Below are 19,033 nucleotides of genomic sequence, written 5' to 3'. Positions count from 1 at the left end.
TCTATTGGAGGAAGGGTGTGGGCAGGGCATGAGGAGGGGTATGGGCATGCTAGGAGGATGGGAACAGTCCTGGCTGCCCCACAGTGGGATGTGTGATGGTCTCTGGCCAGGCCACAGTCCACATGGGAAGACACCAATCAGTCACGAAGTCATGGGAACGCCATGGGAACACAAGCCTGGCTGTGGGCCCAGGCACCACACAGGCGCATTCACTGTTAAACTATACAGGATGAGGCTGTACATGAGTTAATTACAAAAGAGTCGTATTTATAAAAATCTGTACACATATTTGAAAAACTCACAAAATTAGTGCCCAGAATTATCCATATAAAAATGGTATACTGGGGCTTCCCTGGTGGCACAGTGGTTGAGAGTCCGCCTGCCGATGCAGGGGACACGGGTTCGTGCCCCGGTCCGGGAAGATCCCACATGCCGCGGAGCGGCTGGTCCCATGAGCCATGGCCGCTGAGCCTGCGCGTCCGGAGCCTGTGCTCCGCAATAGGAGAGGCCACAACAGTGAGAGGCCCGCGTACCGCAAAAAAAAAAAAAAAAAAAAAAGGTATACTGCATCACATAAAAGGATATGAGGGCTTCCAGGGTGGCGCAGTGGTTAAGAATCTGCCTGCCAGTGCAGGGGACATGGGTTCACACCCTGGTCCATGAAGATGCCACATGCCGCAGAGCAACTAAGCTCGTGAGCGCTCTAGAGCCCACAAGCCACAACCACTGAGCCCGCGTGCCACAGCTACTGAAGCCCGTGTGCCTAGAGCCCATGCTCCACAATAAGAGAAGCCACTGCAATGAGAAGCCCACGCGCTACGACGAAGAGTAGCCCCTGCTCGCCACAATGAGAGAAAACCCACGCACAGCAACTAAGACCCAATGCAGCGCAAAATAAAATAAATAAATAAAAAAGAAAATTGTACAATTAAAAACAAAAAGGATATGAAAGTGAATGTAGAACACATGAAGAGAAGATAAGATCTGAGGGAAATTAATGTTTAAGGAATAAAACAGAAAAGGGAAATATTTAAAAATTGTTGGTAGACAGAGGAAAGGATAACCAGGTGAGAAAAAGATGATGGAAGGCAAAGTGAACAATACTTTAAAATGCAGCTGACAATTTCAAACCAAGCCAACATTTGGTTTGGGGATGATAAATGTGATGTGACAGGCTGTGTTAGAAAATAAACTTTGCGCACCTTTGAGCAGGGGCCGCTGGTCTGGTTTGATTATCCCCCACCTCACTTTTGTGAGCAGCTCTGCATCCCCAAGAGCTCAGTAAAAAAAAGTCGCCATGGGAATTAGGGAACTCAGCCTAGACTCTAGTCCCTAGAGTTAGGACTTCTGAATAACAAAGCAAGAGTGCCCAAAGCAGAGAAGCCCTGTAATTTAATTTTAACTTGTCCGTCTCTGGAAGTTTGTTCATATTTTAAAACCTTACATATATATCATGTGTAGACTTACTTGTTTATATGAAGATGTGCTTACCTGAACTAATTTAAACATTTCATCTTGGAGCATTTCCCTAACAGAATCGGAATAGTGTGATAACTGAGCCCTGGGTTCGTTTCTCTGGGTTGGCTGAGCTGTTGGCCCAGGTGTTTGTGAAGCAACAGTGACTCTATTTGATACCAAAGGTGGAGCTGAGGAAGATTTATCTTTACAGGCAGAGATCCGTGCACTATGTGGAAGCATATAAATAAAAAACACACATTAATCAAGAAAGAAACAAATTAGATGTCTATGAGCTGAGTATTTTGATCCTACTTTTTAATTCTACTTTAAAAGCTTTCTGGAGGTTTTCAGGAAATTTAAACTCTAAAGCCGATCTCACTCTATCCCTCAGCCCCCAGACACACTTGTCATCAGCACAGTTATTCATCCAAATGCTGTAATTAAGGGACATGTAATGTCTAGGCAGCCATGGTCCCCTCCCTATGGTGTTACAACCCAGGACAGTTCTCACATTCATTTTACTTGCCTGGTCCCTACAGGCATCTGAGTTTGAGACCTGTGCAATCATTCTGATTAGGTATACAGAGTACATAAATTGGCTTAGGAATATATTTCTTGGACTAAATTTAATGATCCAGAATGGATTTAAGAAAACTGTGGAAAGTATGGGTTAAAAAAATGTTTAATTCTAACATGGATAGAGCAAACTCCTGTCATTCTTCATTAAATGTGAAATAACAGTATTGTGAACATTTCATTTCCAAACAGAGAGTTGATATTAATAATTAAACCCTAACAAAAATGCTTATTTAGAAATAAAAGTTAAAAATCAAAGTAAGTTTTGTTTTATAAAATGACTGTTTGGGGATGATTCCTTAAAACATAGAAGGGACTCAATGTTGTACAAGCAAATCAATTTTATAACCTAAATTAGGGAACAGGCACTATCATGTCAAAATAAACTGATCATTGTCTCTATAAAGAAAATAACACATTAAACTGTGTTTATATTTATTTGGATTTACATTCATTCCCTTTCAGCAATAACATTTGCCTTTTATCAAGCATCTCACAACCTTAATAACAAAACTATATTTGGGAAATCCATAAAAAACAGGCGTTACAACTGACTTGCCTATTTTAAGACAACTTTATTGGCCTTTGCTTTCAACAAGTAACAAGGAGATAAATTCTAATACTGGAGAATTTTTTTAAAGCAAATTTGTGCTATATCATTCTCCTATTTCAACACGATTTGTAAACACTAAACACACTGTTCAACTTCTGTAAAATAAATACAGAAGACAACTGGATGACTCTTTTTCTATGAGAGAATTAGAAGCATTTCATATGCTATTAGAGATCTGCTAGAGGCTGAAAATGAGCAAGAACTACATCTTTCAATAATATATCCACTACTTCTTTTTTCCAGAAAAGACTTGTTCTAAAATAGTTCCTGCATGTCTTTAAAACACAACTGTTAGAGGAAAATCTTTTACTCTCTTAGTTTTTGGTCAAGATGTTAGTAATTATTTCAAAATGGTACAGCAGGCATCATTTCATTCTCTTATCTATTTGTAATTATATCAATATGGTACAGTATGCAAAAATTCTCACCTAGAAACTTCTGAACTTGTATCTACACCAAATGAATGAGGAGTGATGTGTTCTGGATCTATAAAGCCTTCGATCATACTATAATTAAAGATTAATAATCAATTAGGAAGCAAGATATTCTTCGCATTACCTAAGGTCCAGGTGATCTAATGCTCCACAATCTAAGAGTCTCAACATCCTTTAATCTTCTGTAATGCTTAGCTCATAATTACAATCTATTTACATCTGTCTCTATAGCAATAGTAACAGATTCAAACAAAAGCAAAGAATATGTCTGGATGGCTTTAATATACGACTTGACCACTATTAAATGCTTGGCAACAGAAATAATATAATCTAACATGAGCGGAAATGAAGTTAGCTGGAACCTCAAATTTTACCTAGGAAGAAGCAGACACTTTGCTCAGGAACACTACAGAGACCATTATCACATCTGAAACTGTAATGACTAGCTTTTTATTAATAGAAATATCTATATTACTTGTAAAGGCACAGGACATTAAACATATTTTTTTGTTAATTATCCACAGAAGACCCCAACAAAAAAGAAGAGAAAGAAAATCTAATTATATTGCCTCTCTTATCTGAGGTAATTCTAAAATTCTAAAACATCAAAAATTCTAAAAATTAAGAAATCATGCCCAAACTGCAACAAATGAAAACTGCCTGCAGCGATCCTTGAAGCAATAATAAGCTAGCGGGCTTCCCTGGTGGCACAGTGGTTGAGAGTCCGCCTGACAATGCAGGGGACACGGGTTCGTGCCCCGGTCCGGGAAGATCCCACATGCCGCGGAGCGGCTGGGCCCGTGAGCCATGGCCGCTGAGCATGCGCGTCCGGAGCCTGTGCTCCACAACGGGAGAGGCCACAACAGTGAGTGGCCCGCGTACCACACACACACACACACACACACACACACAAAACAGTAAGCTAGCAAGCAGAGTATGTGTCCATCAAAGCCCTATGGACAGTGTGCAGTAATCATACCGTAACACTGAAAGATTATACATATATGACTCATAATGATTCTTTACTTGACCCATGAAAAGTGGAATTAGTATGGAAAGGGAGTACCCTAATTAGCAGCTGAATAACTCTGGTATATTCATAGCTATATTTTACTTTAAAGTTGATAGTAACAGGAGAACAAAAAGCATTTTAGACATCATTATTTGTTTCACTCTACCAAGATTTAGAAGTATAGAATTTACTAAAAATCATCACTACCATTACTATTAAATTGAGCTTACAATTTCACTAGGAACACAGTATCACCATAAAATATATATTGTCAATGATGAGGAAAACAAAAAACCCTCTTCATCAGGTGAATCCCAGATGAGCTCTGAAAGCTTTCCATACTTTTCCCCCTTACCCTTTCTGTTCAGTTGATTTTTCCTCCACACATGTCTCTAACAGTTCTTCCCTTGGACACTGAACCTCTCCTGTGGAATGCTGTTAAAATTAATAGTACCCAAAAAGAAAATAGGTGAAACAAACAGGTATTACTGTCTTAGGTATCTTGAGTTTCACGTTAGCCATTCGCCTGGAATAAAAACAGTCTAAAAGCAAGTGCGAAACCAAACATTAAAATGTACTCCCAGTCCTGCTCTGACTAGACCTTTATAGTGTGATGCCTTTGGCCCATCACCCTGAGCCACTGAGCATATTAAACTACAAAGACAAATGATGTCACTAGAAATCATTTACAATGTATTTACAATGTATTTGTAAATTAAATTACACACACATCACTACATAAGTAAGTACAACTGACCTTTGAACAACACTGGTCTGAACTAAGGGGGTGCACTTATATGCAGATTTTTTCAGTAAATACACTACACCATCTGGGGTTGGTTGAATCCGCGCCAGGTCCTGGAACCAATCCTCCGTGAATACTAAGGGATGAATGGATGAAGATTTTTGACTGCATGGGGGTCAAAGCCCCTAACTGCCATGTTGTTCAAGGGCCAACTGTACGCTGTGAAAACAACTAGAATATCAGAAAAAAAAAAAAAATCCTTCTTAAAGGAATTGTTTCAATAATTAGAGATGTCTGTGTTCTACCTGGAAATCCAGAGTATAGGGTTTTGAGAAAAGAAGTAATACATAAAAGTGCATGTATGTGTAAAAACTGCACATTACTGCTGAATTATACATTCTGAATATGGAACACTTGCATCACTCTTGATTACATTAATTTATTACAGCAGTTTATGAAATTAACATTTCATTGCCTGAAATTATTAGACATCTAACTAATTATAGAATTTCTGTGAAAGAAAAATGCTGCATGGCTACACTCTACAATCCACAGTACACTTTTGAGAGAGAATAGCTTTGGTTGGATATATTGAAAAAAACACTATAGTGTTACCATAGCATAATTTAAGTAACTTTATCCACTACTTATAGACTTACTTCTTCTAAATGCTGTGGTAAAGTCTGCATCTGCATGTTAGACACAATACTGGGACTTTTAACAATTCCAACAGATTCTTTGGCATCCTCTACACGGAAACAAGAAGGAAGAGAAAACTGACCTTTTGAAAAATAATCAATTTTCTTTTTAGAATGTTCAGAAATATTATAGGAAACAATATAATGGCAGAAACATTTTCTATCCTCCTTACAAAAATACCTTTAAACACCTAGAGACAACCCCTCTTCATCAAGTGAATCACAGGTGAGCCTTGAGAGGCCTCATATCAGTGTGTATAACTCCATATAAAGCTCTGAGAGTTTCTGTTTTAAAGAAGACTGCCAAGGAAAGGTTCATAAAATTGGTTCACAGCAATGAGGAGACCCATAATAATTACACAGCAAGGCAAAAGGCCTCAAAATTGTATATTCAGGTTATAAGTTAATATGCTTAACGTTTCATAAATATTAAATACTCTTTAAATACTTGGCTTTAGGCTATTATAAACATGCCAATTTAGATGTAAGACTAAGTTATCTCAGATAATCATTCACCAATATCAAATTAGTAAGGTCAAACAAAAAGATTAGCTAAATGAACTGACCTTCATAGTCTGATGGGTATATATCCATTTCCTCCTGTGCAAATGTTTCTACTTCTAAAAGATCCTCCTCAATATCTACAAATACTTTTTCAGTATCATCAGTGACAGAAATAATTTCATCATTGGTTCCTTTTATTTCGGGATTTTTTACTTCAGTTGGCATTCTACTGACAAAAATTAAGCAGCTAAAATTATAACTCATTCTTGGGAACAAAGAGCTTGCTTTCAACTGATTCAGTTTATTGAAAAAGAACAAACTAAGCTTTCGTATTTATAAAGTTTGTTTTTTAACCATGTATGGCAAATACCAGAAGCTTAACAAAAGGTTGTTCAATAAGTAATTGAATGTCCCGTTTTTATTTACTCAAAGGATTAGAATAATTTCGACTTTTCTAAATTTGCTGTTCTCACAAAGGAATCTTCCTGCTACCAAGGCTTCAGCTTTAGTATTCAAAGATACATTACTTGTAGTATTACTTAATATGGAAAAATGGATGAGATGATTAGTTCAACTTCCTCTGACACAGGAAATCAATGAACATAATAAAGGGATCTCTTGGGATGAATTAGCTCCTCTCTTACAAGATATAAGCTAGACCAACACGTAAAGAAACAAAGTTTGTAATGAATTGTTAAAGTACTTCAGAAAGCACTTGCTTACTGCTTCTCTAGTTCAAAGAAATGCTCATTTCTTTAACCTTCAAGGGTTCAATTCTCCTTTAAGCCCAAACACCATCAAACAAGGTATTTGAAAAGGAAAGTATAATCAGCAACTTACTTCAAGATACTTTGACAAGATTCATTCTGATCATTTCTTTCCTCACTCCCACCTTGAGTGGATACTGCAACAGAACAACCAGCATCTGTTTTATAATCACTCTCTATATTGGGTCCATTCTGAGGCTCAGGGTAATTATTCTCTAGCACCTAAAACAAACCATTTATAGTACTTAATATTCATTACTGAATCCCTTACTTTTCATTATATTTTTAGATTATTAATACGTTCTACAGAACTTCTCCTGATTAAGTCTCTTATTCATTTACCAAGTATTTACTGCATTTCTAATACTCAATATTTGATGCTGAAGCAATGACTGTCTTTATTCCACCTAGAAAAAATAAGCTTGACTACCTAAAGAGTATTCAAAAGAAATCAGCCTTACAAACTTGAAAGGTGTATCACCAGTGTTTTCAGGCCACAGAACAATAGCAATAAAAATGTAAAGTTGCTTTCATTTCACTCTCTTTACAGTTATAAAGACATTTAGTAATTATTTCAAAATGACATAGTGGGCAAAAATATATGCAGCTAAAAATACAAGGGATGTACCTCTTTTGTTTTACTTAGAAATTCAGGTATGCATCACCTAGAAACACTTAAAAATTTCCATGACAACAAATATCACAGTATCTTCTAAACTACCTTACAATAACAGAAACTGATCTCAAAAAAAGGAAAATAAAAACACAAAAAGAAAACATAAAACAACAAAATTTCTTCAACCCAGAATAAACTAGTTTAAAATGAAGGCAATTCAAAATAGAACAAACGAAGAATTAAAAAGTGTGGAGGGGTGTTGACCAAGATGGCAACACAGGAGGCTCCTGAATTCTCCTCCTCTCACAGACACACTGAATGTACAACTACAAACAGAAAATTACCACTGAAAGAAATCCAGAAACTCACTGAGTGACACCTACACATCAGGGGAATAAGAAAACACATGTTGAAACAGGCAGTTAAGGCTGAAACACAATCTGACCATAAACCCCAATCCTGTAACAGCGCCCTACAAGCAGGAGGGAACTTCTAACTTCCAGCTTCTAAAAACCAAAGGGTTTCGACCCTACATTTAGTGCCCAGACTTTTAAGACTCCTACTTGAGAATCAGGCCCCCAAAACACCTAGCTCTGAGAGCCAAAGAATCTTGTATCCATGAAACCACAAGACTAGAGCAAACAAAGATGCAGTTATTAACAAGTGTGTGAGCACTCCACTGCAGCTATCCCCACAGGGCTTAGCACAGAGGGGCAGGCAAAAACAGCCATCTCCCAGTCTTCCCCTGGAATAAGTCCATCTGCATACTTTGTAAGCTGCTGCCTGGGGATCCCGTGCCTGGCTCCAGCCCTCCCCAGACACCAGGGAAGCCAAAGGACACCTCCTCTATCTTCTCTATCTAGCCTGCTCCAAGTCATCAGTATCTCCCTAGAAGGAGCCTGTACACGCATATGTTGCCCCAGTTTTTGCAGCTGCTGACTGAGGGGGAGGTCCCTGGACCACCTACCTCTGATAGCCAGTACGGCTTGTATTCACAAGTCCTACAGGACTGTAGCAAACAAAGAAGCAGTTCTTAATGGGTGCAGGAATACCCACAATGGCTATACACATGGGCCCAGACCACAGGGAGCAGGCAAAAATACCCATCTCCCGGTTACTCCCCAAGAAGGGCTTAACTACATACTTTGCCACATGCTGTCTGAGGGTCTGGCTTCCAATCAGCCTGCATCTGGTGCTAAATGTGATCTACCCCTTTGGGACACTGACAGGTCTTCGCATAACCTCAATTACTAGGAATCACGAAGAACAAAGGAGGCTTAGATAATCACAAAGGTTTCAGAGACAACCAAAAGCTCAAGCCAGGCTAACTGATGAGGTTCATCTCCTACATAAGACCACTCTGTTCAGACTGGGCGATGTGGCTATTTTATCTAATGCTCAGAAACCAACGAAGAGACTCAAAGAAAATAAAGAAACAGAGGAATATGTTCCAAACAAATGAATAAGATAAATCTCCAGAAACAGATCTTAATGAAAGAGATAAGTGATTTACCTGATAGAGATCTAAAATAACAATCACTGAGGTGAGGCCAACAATGCATGAACAAAGTGACACTTTCAAGGAAGAGACAGAAAATACAAAAAAAGTACAAAACGTAAATTAGAACTGAAGAACACAATAGCTGAACTGAAAAAGTCACTGAAGGGATTCAGTAACAGACTAAATCAAGCAGAAAAAAGGGCCAGAGAACTCAAAAATAGGGCAGTGGAATCAAAGAAGCAAGAAGGAAAAAGAATAAAAGAGTGCAGATAACTTAAGGGACCAATATATGCATTACAGAGGTTCCAGAAAGAGAGAAAGGGGCAAAAAGCTTATTCAAAGAAATAATGGCTGAAAACTACTCAAACCTGGGGAAGTAAACAGACATCCGATCCAGAAAGCCCAGAAAGTTCAAAATAACATAAATTCAAAGAAACCTACACCAAGAGACAAGAGTTAAAAACAAGGAGAGAATCTTAAAAGCAGCAAAAGAAAAACAATTTGTTACATATAGAGGAACCCCTATAATGTTATCAGTAGATTTTTCAGCAGAAATTCTGTAGTCCAGAAGGGAATGGCATGATATATTAAAAGTGCTGAAAGGAAAAAACTGCCAACCAAGAATACTCTACCCAGCAAAGTTGTCCTTCAGAATTGAAGGAAAGATAGTTTTCCAGACAAGCAAAAGCTGAAGGAGTTCATGACCACTAAACCAGCCTTACAAGAAAAGTTAAAAAGAGTTCTTCAAGCTGAAACAAATAGATGCTAATTAGTAGCAGAAAAACATACGAAAGTATAAAACTCATTGGTAAAGGTAAATATATAGTTAAATTCAGAATATTCTAGTGTTGTAATGGTGGTGGGTTAAACACTCATAACTCTACTATGAAGAATAAATCACAAAAGTATTAAAGATAACTATAACTACAATAATTTATTAATGGATACACAATGTAAAAAGATATAAATTGTTACATCAAAAATATAAAATGCAGGGAGAGGGGTAGTGTAATAAATATGCAGAGCTTTTGTATGCATTCGAAGTTAAATTATCAGCTTAAAACAGACTATTACAAATATAACTTGTTTCAGTATAAGCCTCATGGCAACCACAAAGCAAAAGCCTATAGTAAACAAGCAAACAAAAAACCCACAGAAGATTTTTTAAAAGGAATCCAAGCATACCTCTACAGAAAATATTTAAATCTCAAAGAATAGAGCAAAAGAGGAAGAGGGAGTTCCCTGGTGGCCTAGTGGTTAGGATTTGCATTGTCACTGCTGTGGCCTGGGTTCAATCTTTGGTTGGAAGAAACTGAGATCCTGTAAGCCATGTGGCATGGCCAAAAACAAACAAAAAAACAGCAAGAGAGGAAGAAAAGAACAAAGGAAATACAAAACAACCAGAAAACAATTAACAAAATGGCAGTATTAAGCCCATACATATCCATACATATCTAAAATTGATTTAAAGGTAAATGGACTAAATTCTCCAATCAGAAGACATGGAGTAGTTGAACGGATTAAAAAAAAGACCCAACTGTATACTGCCTACAAGAGACTCGCTTCAGCTTTAAAGACACACGCATACTGAAAGTGAAGAGATGGAAAAGTATTCCATGCAAGCAGAAACCAAAGGAAAACAGGGATAGCTATATTTAGACAAAACGAACTTTAAGCCAAAGACTATAACAACAAAGACTATAACAACAACAACATTATGTATCATTACATAATGATAAAGGGGCCAATTCATCAAGAATATATAACATCAATTAATATTTATGCAGCCAACATAGAAGCCAACACAAAAATTAACTCAAAATGGATTAAAGACTTGAAAGTAAGACCTGAAACTATAAAGCTCCTAGAAGAAAAGACAGGCAGTTAAAGCTCCGTGATGATGATTTTTTGGATTTGACACCAAAAGCAAAGGAAACAAAAGCAAATTTGAATTATACCTCAATAAAACTGAAAAAAAAAGAACAAATTTAGGTACTATTGGAATTCTCCAAATATTAAAAAAAAAGTCCATGTCCCAACTACTTTACCATATAGAAATTTGTTTTCCAAGAAATTCACCTCCATCTTTTTCTGCAGTACAACAGCCAGTACTCAATCAAAAGATATTTATGAAAAAAATACTTGCCTTGCAAACAGTTAGGTTAAAAGAGCAGCCTTTTACTTGTCACTAGTAGAGAAAAGAAAGACTAGCCCGGGCTTCCCTGGTGGCGCAGTGGTTGAGAGTCTGCTGATGCAGGGGACACGGGTTTGTGCCCCGGTCCGGGAGGATCCCACATGCCGCGGAGCGGCTGGGCCGTGAGCCATGGCCGCTGAGCCTGCGCGTCCGGAGCCTGTGCTCCGCAACGGGAGAGGCCACAACAGTGAGAGGCCCGCGTACCACAAAAAAAAAAAAAAAGAAAGAATAGCCCATAAGCATTAATTTCTCTACTGATATCCATCTGCCTTTCTAGGTTTGGTCCTCCAACCTCATCTGCCAGATAGTATAAGAAAAGATGATCCCCTAATACATACAATGAGATATCAGTAATAAAAACTGGACAGCTGCCTAGTTCTTCCTCATCTGAACAAAACCCTAAAACTTTAAAAAGAAATGACAGAAATGTAATACCACTTGTAATATCACTTAAAATTATCTCCTTTTTCTTCCTCATTTTTTTTTTTTTTTTAATTTTGGCCATGCCACGCAGCTTGCAGGATATATCAGTTTCCCGACCAGGGACTGAACCCGGGCCACGGCAGTGAAAGCACCAAATCCTAACCACTAGACCACCAGAGAACTCTTTTTCCTTTTTATAAACACACATGAAACCTCAAAACCTCACAGCCTCTCTGAAAGCACTTTAACCCTAATTTATCATTTTTAAGAATTAAAGGAACCACTTTAAAAAATTAGGTGATACAGGTTATAATCAGCATTGTCATTAACTTTGTTACTTAGTGATTCTTTATTATATAAGGAAATATAAATATAGCTTTAATCTAAAATGAGAATTCTCATTTGTATGTAATTAACAATTCAAGTATTTACCTTAATAATGGCATTTTTTGCCTTATATGTAGCAAAATAGGGTTGTTTCAAAAGCCACAATGATGTAAGAATGGCAGCTGTAGAGGTCTTTACACGAATGACGGGACTGTACTCACAGGATGATGCAGTGAGACCAAAATCACAGAGCAGTCTTCTATCAGACCATCTTATCATCCATTCCAACAGCCTTCTTATACTGCCAAATGTGTTATTTAGTGCTAGAGGAAGATCTTCTCGAGGGTTAATATCATTACGTTGAATTGCTTTGAAAATACATCTTCTAGTTTCAACAGACTTGGGAGTGTAAAAACTATGGTTTGACCATCTCTGTATTAAAGTTTTCTCTGCGTTGTCATCTTGTATTCTGTAAAATGACTTCTGTTTTAAACCAAACAACCCACTCTTCCCTTCATTTTTACTGACTTCATTCAAAGGGTTCTCTAAAAAAGGCCTGATTCCTTGATTAACCAGTACAGAAGCTGAAAGTGTCTGGTCTTCTGAGTTTTCATACTCATACGACTCAGGAGCAACAACAAAGCAAGAGCCAGCTCTAAATACATTCTGGCTTTTGGTTTTGCCCTGACGTCGTTTTAATGTTGTATGTACATCAAAAAGTAAAGAATTAAGTTCATGTTCTCTAAGATGTCCAGAAAAGCTAGTTAGAAATGGAATGCCAGCATCCTTGGAACCAAGTAGGTCTCTTTCAAGAACATAACTCAAGAAGAGTTCAAGGAATTTAATATATTCATCATCGTCACGTTCAAATTCCCAAACACCTATTACAGGAAGTGCATTTTGTAACAACTTTTCATGATCCTCCTTTGTTTTAGGGTTTTCCTTCTGATTACATATTTTCTTTTTTCCATTGGGCTCACCACTCAATGTTAATTCCATGTGATTTGGGGCATTTCTGTAGCAAAATAAAATTTAAAAAGATCATTTAATCACTAAAAATGATCTTTTAATCATTTAATCACTAAAAATGATCTTAGCATTTAATCACTAAAAATGATCTTAGCATTGACAATAAAAATTATCTCCGCTGGTTAAGTCATACCTCTTGTTTTTTGATGCCTTGATAACCTATCTTTCAAATAAGGGGCAAAGATCTCTAAGTATTCACTCGAGCTGAACATTCTGAGTCCAAAAAATATAACAGATTAATATCAAAAGGGAATTTTATATTAAAAAAGATTAAAATGTGTTCACAGAAATTTCACTATTAAAAAAAACATGACTTTTTCTGGGGAAAAAAAAAGGTCCTCTAACAGGTCAGAATTTAGAAATACTATACAAAGTCAATAAAAAATCACAAGCCACCAATACACATCACAGTTTACAGTTTTCTGTTTCTCTCTTGCATCTACCCCTTTCAGCTTCCCTGTATGACATGCAAGAAGCAGGACTGCCCTCAGGATTCTTTACCACACAAAAGTTGGGTATTTTTCTAAACACTTTCTGCTGCTATTAACCTGTTGGGCAGGCACCTAACTACCAGCCATAATTACTTTTAAATCTGTTTCCTTTCAACATGGTTCTTAGGGCAGAACACAGATCCCTAGTTCCCTCAATAAAAGAAAGCTTCCAGTTAGGCACCTGGGCTGAAGCCGCCATGTCTCTTCCTATTAAGAATACAAAATAAGCAGTCTCCAAGGTATTCCTGTGCTAACACTGAATTTGTTTGGTGAAACAAGCACATCATTTATGATACTACCAGATACAGTTTAAGCAGATGTTTGAAGTAGATGATATTATTTCACTTAAGCAAGATTATGGTTGATTATATAGTCTTTCAGTCATGAGAAGGATAAACTGCATTGTAGATACTGAATTATAAAGAAAACAATCTGCTTAAATCAAACTAACAGAGGTTTAACTGAGAAGCAAGAATTTCTCAACAATTTACAGACAAGCTTTAAAGATGAATGTGCAAAAAGAAAAAAAAAAGATGAATTTGCAAATTCCTTCCCTGGAAACTCCAAAAATAATATAGATAACCAAATAATCCTGAACTATTTAAGTCTAAGATTGCTGAAAGAACTAAAAGTCCTCCAGTGAACTCTAGAATTTCATCTACTCATTTTATTTTATACCTTCAGGTGGCAAAATTATTTTGTATCTCAGTAATATTTTAAATGGATTTTCAACAGTCTCAACTTACACTCCTAACATTCTTGTGGGTATGGAGGGTGGTAATAATACAATCAGTGAGGTTGCTGGAAATAAAAATCAGTTGCATGAAAATACTGAACGTACTTTGTTCCCAAAGGAAGTGAATGCTTTCTATTACGAGATCTCAATTGTACCTTTGAGAGAAATGTATCCTACTTTTTTCTCCAGCCAACAAAGCTTCTGAGAAAGTATCAGCTGTATCTGCATCACTGTGGACCACAGAATTCCCTGGTTCTGTGAGTGTGCTCCTGCTCAAACTAGTTCCCAAGGAAAACTTGTCAAAACCTAGAACCTCAGCCGGTTTTTCTTCTTCAGTTGGTTCCCATATATTCATCTCAAAAGAACCTATATTTCTCTGCACACGTTTCAGAGCTTTCACCCTCACTTTATGGATAGAATGCATGATAACAGACATCATTTCCTGAGTTTGGGGACCTAGAAAGAAAAGAACAAAAGGCCTTAAAGTTCATTAAAATGTTTCAACTCAAGACATAAGGGGACCCAATTCTGGTCCCCCCTGGGAACATGAAATCTAACTGATGGCTAAGGCTTAGTTCTACAATCTTACAGATCATGCTTTTTTTCAATATCTGTTAGAAAGGTATGGTCCATATTTTTAAGGTAGAACAGGAGAAGCTAGAAAAGGTCCATTAAAGAACAATAAAAGTGACTCCATAAAAAAGTATGCCCTGGAAAACAAAAAATTTAGAAGCAATTTAACTGGTTCAAAAATCTGATAATTAGAGAAAGAATCACTAACATTCTTCTCACTCCCATAGAGTGGCACACAAGAGAAAATAAGTATAATTTTAGCCAAAGAAAGAAAAACACCTTTCTGACTTCAAGTAACAGAAAACAATAGAAAGGGAGGTTTTTCAAGACTGCCTGCATAAAAATTTTTAAATATCATTAATACATAAACATGACATTTTAGAGATTTCAAAAAAGTCTGAAAAAATATAAATACAATGTAAGTACATTAATGCAATAATGTACATCATAGGATATTACTAGACTTAAATAACTATAGTTCTAAAACAGAGAGTAATCTGAATTCTTTAAAAATTTCTATAATATTATGAATACCTCATTTCATTGTACTTCACAGATATTGCATTTTTTACAAATTGCAATATCTGTGAAGGTTTGGGGCAACCTTCAAGCAAGTCTACTGGTGCCATTTTTCCAGCAGCATTTGCTCACTTCATGTCTCTGTGTCACATATTGCTAATTCTCACAGCATTTCAACTTTTTCATTATTATGAGATTTGTTTTGGTGACCTGTGATCAGTGATCTTTAATGCTACTACTGCAAAAAGATTATGACTTGCTTATGATTATGACTCAGATGATGGTTAGCATTTTTTAGCAATAAAGTACTTTTTTAATTAAGGTATATACATTGTCTTTTTTTAGAGCACACTTAATAGACTATAGTATACTGCAAACATAACTTTTATATGCACTAGGAAACCAAAAAATTCATATGACTTGCATTACTGCATTATTCACTTTATTATGGTGGTCTGGAACCAAACCTGAAATATCTCCAAGGTATGCCTGTGCTTAATGCCATTGAACTGTACACTTAAAAATGGTAAATTTTATATTATATTTTACCACAATAAAAAAAAAATTTTCACAAGGTCATCTTGAATGCATAGGATAAAATAAGGAGCATAAATAACCATAAAAGGAGAATACTAGTTTTCAATAAAATATCTGATTATACAAAGCATTATATATTCATTTTATATATTTTATCTTTTTTAATCCTCTTTCAATACATATTCATAAAGAAGTATTAATATACTCATTTTACAAATAAGGAAAAGAGGCTCAGAGATACGGAGTAACTTGCCTATGGTCACACAGTTACTAACTGACAGAGCCATGACATGAAGTCAGCTTTGGTTCCAAAGCAACAGAATTGGTGCTTCCGTAATGGGGAAGTGCTTCTGACTTCTCATACTCCTATCTCCAAAGAGAAATGCATAAAAACATAAGCACTAGAAAATAAATGATTTCAAAACAAAATGAGAATCTTCAGCAATTTATCTATCAGATATCTAAGAAATGACAAATAATACCTTTCACAACATAGTGTCTGAGTCTCTGTTGAAGAGAGTGATATTTTTCTCTTACAGGAACCCTTATGTCCTCAGGATTGGGAAACGCTTTCACAAAAATTTCTGCTACCTTCAGAAAAATTTTAAAATGAGTTTTATGAGCATCATTCTTAATTATAAATAAAATTAAAATTCTTTAAAGTCTCTGATTCTGATTTAGTTTATTTTCACCCACATTTACATTACCTCTCTGATTGGTGGCAGTTCTCCAATGAGGCTCAAAATTAGATCCTGAATAAGTTCTTCAATATTGGAAAACCGAGAGAACGGTAGCATTCTACAAGCCCATTCCACTGCACTGAGACAGTGCTCAACCATACAAGAATCAAACTTCACTTCGAGGTCCTAAATGGATATTGAAAAATATCATTTCCTTTTCACTTTAGACAGATAGACTAGATTCTTCGATCAAGCAATTATTTCCCAAGTAATATTTATTTTTCTTATTCTTGTGTAATTGATACCTTTTTTTCCTCCACATTTTCCCTTGCCTTCTGATATTGCCTGCAACTATAGGATAACTTATCACGGACATGCAGCATCCAACACAAAGCACAAAGTTCTCTGAAGCAACCTAAATCAGGAATGGAAATATGAAAGAAGACTGTATGAGTATATACATTAATATTATAACAACTGTTGGTTATTTTTTTTCCAAAATAAATGTCTTTATACTGTTGATTACAAAAGAAACATGCTCATACTCAATACTTTATATAAAAGTTGTGGAGATCCTTACAGAATTTTTACACATATTATTCCAGAATATTTCATACATGTCATACTCGCATGAAAATATTAAAAACACTTTATAGAGTAAATAAGCTACTCTATTTATTGGTAGTTTACTTGTTTTAAACTTAGAGTATATTGTAGATATTTTTCAAAGCCAATACACATAGCTCTACTTAATACCATATTGTTAATTTATTTGGAAAATCACTTATTAATAGGCATTTAAAGGACTTCCTGGTGGCACAGTGGTTAAGAATCCACCTGCCAATGCAGGGGACACAGGTTTGAGCTCTGATCCGGGAAGATTCCACATGCCGCGGAGCAACTAAGCCCATGTGCCACAACTACTGAGCCTGCACTCTAGAGTCCACGAGCCACAACTGCTGAGCCCATGTGCCACAACTGCTGAAGCTCGCATGCCTAAAGCCTGTGCTCCACAACAAGAGAAGCCACCGCAATGAGAAGCCCGTGCACTGCAATGAAGGGTAGCCCCCGTTCACCACAGCTAGAGAGGGCCCGAGCACAGAAACAAAGACCCAACACAGCCAAAAATAAATAAATTTATAAAAAAAAAAATAGGCATTTAAGTTAAAAATTTTTCAATATTAGAAATATAATTTCCAATATAAAACAATTTTTTTATTAAAAGTAATACAGGTACACAAAGATATATAAAATCATACTATGTATATACAGTTTTGTAACTATCTCTTTTTTTTCACCTAGTGTATCTTAGGTATATTTCCTTTTTTTTTTCTTTTTCCCTGGCCGCACCACGAGGCACGCGGGATCTTAGTTCCCCAACTAGGGATCAAACCTGTGCCCCCTGCAGTGGAAGCGCAGATTCTTGACCACTGGACCACCAGGTAATTCCCTCAGATATATTTCCATGGTGGCAACATACACATACGGTCTTTTCATTATCAGCACAGTATTGTTACATGAAACTTCCCCGAATCAAATGTAAAATATATCATTACTAATATTTAGGCCTAATTTATAAGCAAACAGCTCATTTTGGACAAACCTATTGCTTTAATGGACACTTCATCAAGCTTGTGGTCTCCAGTTGTCCCGGGTCGAAAGAATGCTACACCTCCTTTACAGAAATTAAGTAACGACTGAGGGAAAGGACTCAATGAAGGAAGGGATCCTTTCATTCGAATCTGAAAGTAAAGAAAGAATATGTTAATTACCAGTCATATAAGTCAATTTTTAAGGAAACTATAAAGCAACAAACAAGGCAGGTAAGATAAACCATAAAGAGTGGAAAACACAGCATGGTTCCCATACAATGTAAGAAAATATCCCTGAAATCACTTGTACTTTCAGAAACTTAGCTCACAAATTTAACTCAACAAATTCACTAGGCTACATCTCAAAGGAAAAAAAAAAGGTTCTAGCCAAATTAACCTCTCTTGTCACTCAGTTTTGCCTAAAAAGTTCTGTATAAAAAGAATTTAATGCTATTTCCCCTGACTTTCCCCAAAGGAATAGTAAAGAAAATAAACTTAAGTATCTAACTCTACCTATGTGCATTACCTAAAAACTAATACAGAAAAAGGTATATCTACATACAAAACTTTAAAAAACTAATCTATAAGTGACAGAATTATAAAGTCATCATTTGGCAACTCCTAATAAAAAAATGACTCTAGCGAGGATCATCAATAAATGCTAAATTAGGTAAAAAATTGATGGGTTGATGGAGAACATGATAGTGGGTGGAACATGACCCAAATTCATTGATCCATCTCATATCATGAAAAGTGAAAGAAAAAGACGTATGTGCAACATGATATGCTGCAGAGGGGAAGTATACAATACCACTTATGAAGGATTCAATTCTAAGAAAATGTTAACCTGAATTTAATCAAATCTGTCTACTTTCATGAGGATAGATTAATTACCAGCTTATAGAAAATAAAAAGAAAGAGGAACAACTTAAATGACACTAAATGAAAAAATGACAGACAAATCCAAAATATAGTTCAGGACCAACTACCTAATCTCTCTAACAAATC

At 36.3% G+C, this 19,033-nt stretch overlaps 1 protein-coding gene across 9 annotated transcripts in view; it reads right to left on the bottom strand.

Moving 5' to 3' along the window:
* CPLANE1 (ciliogenesis and planar polarity effector complex subunit 1) overlaps window positions 1-19,033 on the bottom strand; it is a 129,325-nt gene that overhangs the window by 73,284 nt on the left and 37,008 nt on the right. For 7 of the 9 annotated variants that reach the window (XM_082835810.1, XM_082835814.1, XM_082835813.1 and 4 more), the window contains 12 exons: window positions 18,037-18,175; window positions 16,739-16,848; window positions 16,461-16,619; window positions 16,236-16,344; window positions 14,280-14,580; window positions 11,974-12,883; window positions 6,881-7,029; window positions 6,103-6,269; window positions 5,498-5,586; window positions 4,449-4,528; window positions 3,076-3,153; window positions 1,492-1,684 (listed from right to left, as the gene is read on the bottom strand). In XM_082835810.1, coding sequence (XP_082691936.1) covers window positions 1,492-1,684; window positions 3,076-3,153; window positions 4,449-4,528; window positions 5,498-5,586; window positions 6,103-6,269; window positions 6,881-7,029; window positions 11,974-12,883; window positions 14,280-14,580; window positions 16,236-16,344; window positions 16,461-16,619; window positions 16,739-16,848; window positions 18,037-18,175 — 2,484 coding nt within the window. The remainder of the gene's footprint in view (window positions 1-1,491; window positions 1,685-3,075; window positions 3,154-4,448; window positions 4,529-5,497; window positions 5,587-6,102; window positions 6,270-6,880; window positions 7,030-11,973; window positions 12,884-14,279; window positions 14,581-16,235; window positions 16,345-16,460; window positions 16,620-16,738; window positions 16,849-18,036; window positions 18,176-19,033) is intronic. The other 2 variants (XM_082835811.1, XM_082835818.1) reach the window with 1 other exon arrangement.

Source organism: Leucopleurus acutus (assembly GCF_964270905.1).
Source record: "Leucopleurus acutus genome assembly, chromosome: 3".
Taxonomy (NCBI): domain Eukaryota; kingdom Metazoa; phylum Chordata; class Mammalia; order Artiodactyla; family Delphinidae; genus Leucopleurus; species Leucopleurus acutus.
This window is presented reverse-complemented; position numbering and strand designations above follow the sequence as displayed.